Here is a 4,045-nt window from a genome sequence, read left to right as displayed (position 1 = left end):
GGGGCGTGGCCACGGCCGAAAAGGGGCGTGGTCACCACCAAGGGGACGTGGCCACCACCCAAAAGGGGGCGGGGCCACCACATAGGGGGTGTGGCCAACATACAGGGGGCGTGGCCAGCAACCAATGGGGGCGTGGTCGTCCAAAAGGGGGCGGGGCCAACACATAGGGGGTGTGGCCACCACCAAGGGGGCGTGGCCGCGACCAAAAAGGGGCGTGGCCACCACCCAAAGGGGGCGTGGTCACTCAAAAAGGGGCGTGGCCATAACCAAGGGGGTGTGGCCAGCAACCAGAGGGGGTGGGGCCACCAGTTAGGGGGTGTGGCCACTACCTAGGGGGCGTGGTCAACACCCAAAGGGGCGTGGTCACCAACCAGAGGGGTGGGGCCACCACCTAGGGGGCGTGGCCACCACCCAAAAGAGGCGTGGTCACTGAAAAGGGGGCGTGGCCATAACCAAGGGGGTGTGACCAACACCCCAAAGGGGGCGTGGCAACCCAAAAGGGGGCGTGGCCATCCAAAAGGGGGGCGTGGCCACCAAAAAGGGGGCGTGGTCACCACCTAGGGGGCGAGGCCACCAAAAAGGGGGAGGGGCCACCACTTAGGGGGCGTGGTCACCACGTAGGGGGGTGTGGCCACCAAAAAGGGGGCGTGGCCAAGACCGAAAAGGGGCGTGGTCATCCAAAAGGGGGCGTGGCCACCAAAAGGGGGCGGGGCCACTGCTACAAAGGGGTGTGGCCACCAAAAGGGGGCGGAGCTACAATCTAGGGGGGCGTGGCCACCATCAAGGGGGTGTGGTCGTCCAAAAGGGGGCGTGGCCACTGACCAGAGGTGCGGGCCACCATGGAGGGGGCGTGGCCACCACCTAGTGGGCGTGGCCACGACCGAAAAGGGGCGTGGCCACCATCCAGGGGGCGGGGCCACCACGGAGGGGGCATGGCCACCACCTAGGGGGCGGGGTCACCCAAAAGGGGGCGTGGCCACCAAAAGGGGGCATGGTCACCCAAAAGGGGGCGTGGTCACCATCTAGGCGGCGTGGCCACCAAAAAAGGGGCGTGGCCACCAAAAGGGGGCGGGGCTACCACCCTAAAGGGGCACGGCCAGAAGGGGGGGGGGCGTGGCTAATCCGGGGAAGGGGGCGTGGCCTGGAGGGAGGGGGGCGTGGCCTGGAGGTGGGGGGCGTGGCCTGGGGGAAGGGGGCGTGGCCTGGGGGAGGGGGCGTGGCCTGATCCAGCCAATGGGGCCGCAGGGAGGTGCCCGAGGAGCGGCGGGGCGATTTCGGGGCGGAGTCGGCGGAGGCGGCGGCCATGATGGCGGCGCTGAAGGCGGAGCTTAAGGAGCACCCCGGGGTGGCGGCCGTCAGGAGGTGACGTCATCACGGGGGGGGGTGGTGACATCATCACGGGGGTGGTGACATCATCGGGGGGTGGTGATGTCATCATGGGGGGTGGTGACGTCATCGGGGGGTGGTGACGTCATCGGGGGGTGGTGATGTCATCACGGGGGTGGTGATGTCATTGGGGGGCCCTGATGTCCTATGGGGTCTTTGGGGTCCTCGATGGCCCAATGGGGTCCCCAAGATCCTATGGGGTCCCCAAGATCCTATGGGGTCCCCAAGACCCTATAGGGGACCCCAAGACCCTATAGGGGACCCCAAGACCCCGTTGGGTCCCCAAGATCCCCTAAGACCCCATTGGTCCCCCAAAATCCCCTGGGCTCCCCAAGACCCTATAGGGGACCCCAAGACCCCATTGGGTCCCCAAGATCCCCTAAGACCCCATTGGTCCCCCAAAATGCCCTGGGGTCCCCAAGCCCCTTTGGGGTCCCCAATGTCCCCCTCGTGTCCCCAAGACCCCATTTGGTCCCCCAAGCCCCCATTGGTCCCCCAAAACCTCCTGGGGTCCCCAAGACCCCATTGAGTTCCCCAAGCCCCCATTGGTCCCCCCAAGACCCTATGGGGTCCCCAAGCCCCTTTGGGGTCCCCAATGTCCCTTTGTGTCCCCAAGACCCCATTGGTCCCCAAGACCCCATTGGTCCCAAAAGACCGCATTGAGTCCCCCAAGACCCCATTGGGTCCCCCAAACCCCCATTGGTCCCCCAAAACCTCCTGGGGTCCCCAAGACCCTATAGGGTCCCCAACGCTCCCTTGTACCCCCAAGCCCCCATTGGTCCCCCAAGACCCTATGGGGTCCCCAATGTCCCCTCGTGTCCCCAAGACCCCATTTGGTCCCCAAGCCCCTCTGGGGTCCCCAAGCCCCTTTGGGGTCCCCAATGTCCCCTCGTGTCCCCAAGACCCTATAGGGTCCCCCAAGACCCCATTGGGTTCCTCAAGACCCCATTGACTTCCCCAAGACCCCATTGGTCCCCCAAGACCCTATGGGGTCCCCAAGACCGTTTGGGGTCCCCAACGTCCCCTTGTGTCCCCAAGACCCCATTGGGTTCCCCAAGACCCCATTGGGTCCCCCAAGCCCCCATTGAGTCCCCCAAGCCCCTCTGGGGTCCCCAAGACCCTATAGGGTCCCCAATGTCCCCTTGTGTCCCCAAGACCCCATTGAGTCCCCCAAGTCCCCATTGGTCCCCCAAGACCCTATAGGGGACCCCAAGACCCCATTGACTTCCCCAAGCCCCCATTGGTCCCCCAAGCCCCTCTGGGGTCCCCAAGCCCCTTTGGGGTCCCCAATGTCCCCTTGTGTCCCCAAGACCCCATTAGGTTCCCAAGACCCCATTGAGTCCCCCAAGCCCCCATTGGTTCACCAAGACCCTATGGGGTCCCCAAGCCCCTATGGGGTCCCCAACGTCCCCTTGTGCCCCCAAGACCCCATTGTGTCCCCCAAGACCCCATTGGCTTCCCCAAGCCCCCATTGGTCCCCCAAGACCCTATAGGGTCCCCCAAGCCCCTATGGGGTCCCCAAGCCCCTTTGGGGTCCCCAATGTCCCCTCGTGTCCCCAAGACCCCATTTGGTCCCAAGACCCTATAGGGTTTCCCAAGATCCCATTGGTCCCACAAGCCCCTCTGGGGTCCCCAAGCCCCTTTGGGGTCCCCAATGTCCCCTTGTGTCCCCAAGACCCTATAGGGTCCCCCAAGACCCTATAGGGTTCCTCGATGTCCCATTGGCTTCCCCAAGACCCCATTGGTCCCCCAAGACCCTATAGGGGACCCCAAGACCCCATTGGGTCCCCAAGCCCCTTTGGGGTCCCCAGCGCCCCCTTGTGTCCCCAAGCCCCCATTGGTTCCCCAAGCCCCCATTGGTCCCCCAAGACCCTATAGGGGACCCCAAGACCCCATTGACTTCCCCACGCCCCCATTGGTCCCCCAAGCCCCTCTGGGGTCCCCAAGCCCCTTTGGGGTCCCCAATGTCCCCTCGTGTCCCCAAGACCCCATTGGTCCCCCAAGACCCCCTTGGGTTCGCTAAGACCCTATAGGGGACCCCAAGACCCTATATGGTTCCCCAAGACCCTATAGGGTTTCCCAAGCCCCCATTGGTCCCCCAAGCCCCTCTGGGGTCCCCAAGCCCCTTTGGGGTCCCCAACGCCCCCCCGTTGTCCCCCCCCTATAGCTACGGGTGCCGCTGGGAGGCCGGGGAGGTGACGGGCCTGGAGGCCTTCGTGGACCAAGTGGTGGCCGACGTCTGGGCCCTGCTGCAGCGCCACTTCCTGCAGGTTGGTGACGTCATCCCCCTGCCCTATGACGTCACATCCTGCCGGCGGTGACGTCATCGGCGAGGCCCCGCCCCCCTTCTTCCAACAGGGCCCCCCGCCCTCGCTGCAGGAGGCCTTCCTGGCCGCCAAGATGGCCGCCGCCAGCGCCCGCCAGCGCCTGGTGGCCGCCACGGCCGCCGCCATCCAAGATGGCCGCCACAGCCGCCTGCTGGTCACCGGGGAGCCCGGCGACGGCCGCACCGTCTTCCTGGTGGGCCCGCCACCATATATGGGCAAAGGGGAGGGGCTTCTGGGGGGTTCTGGCCATATATGGGCAAAGGGGAGGGGCTTCTGGGGGGTGGGGGCCTTATATGGGCAAAGGGGAGGGGCTTCCAGGGGCAATACCCAGT

At 65.7% G+C, this 4,045-nt stretch overlaps 1 protein-coding gene across 1 annotated transcript; it reads left to right on the top strand.

Moving 5' to 3' along the window:
• Nucleotides 1-1,227: 1,227 nt before the first annotated feature.
• Nucleotides 1,228-3,969, top strand: LOC137849096 (telomerase protein component 1-like; the record flags this gene model as incomplete). The annotated part of the gene is made up of 3 exons (XM_068668569.1): nucleotides 1,228-1,362; nucleotides 3,554-3,656; nucleotides 3,745-3,969. Coding segments are annotated over exons 1-3 (387 nt in total), but the record flags the coding sequence as incomplete, so codon positions are not given.
• Nucleotides 3,970-4,045: the final 76 nt, after the last annotated feature.

The sequence above is a fragment of the Anas acuta genome, unplaced genomic scaffold (genome assembly GCF_963932015.1).
Source record: "Anas acuta unplaced genomic scaffold, bAnaAcu1.1 SCAFFOLD_360, whole genome shotgun sequence".
Classification (NCBI taxonomy): domain Eukaryota; kingdom Metazoa; phylum Chordata; class Aves; order Anseriformes; family Anatidae; genus Anas; species Anas acuta.
The sequence above is the reverse complement of the archived record's forward strand: the minus strand, read 5'-3'. Positions and strand labels throughout refer to the sequence as shown.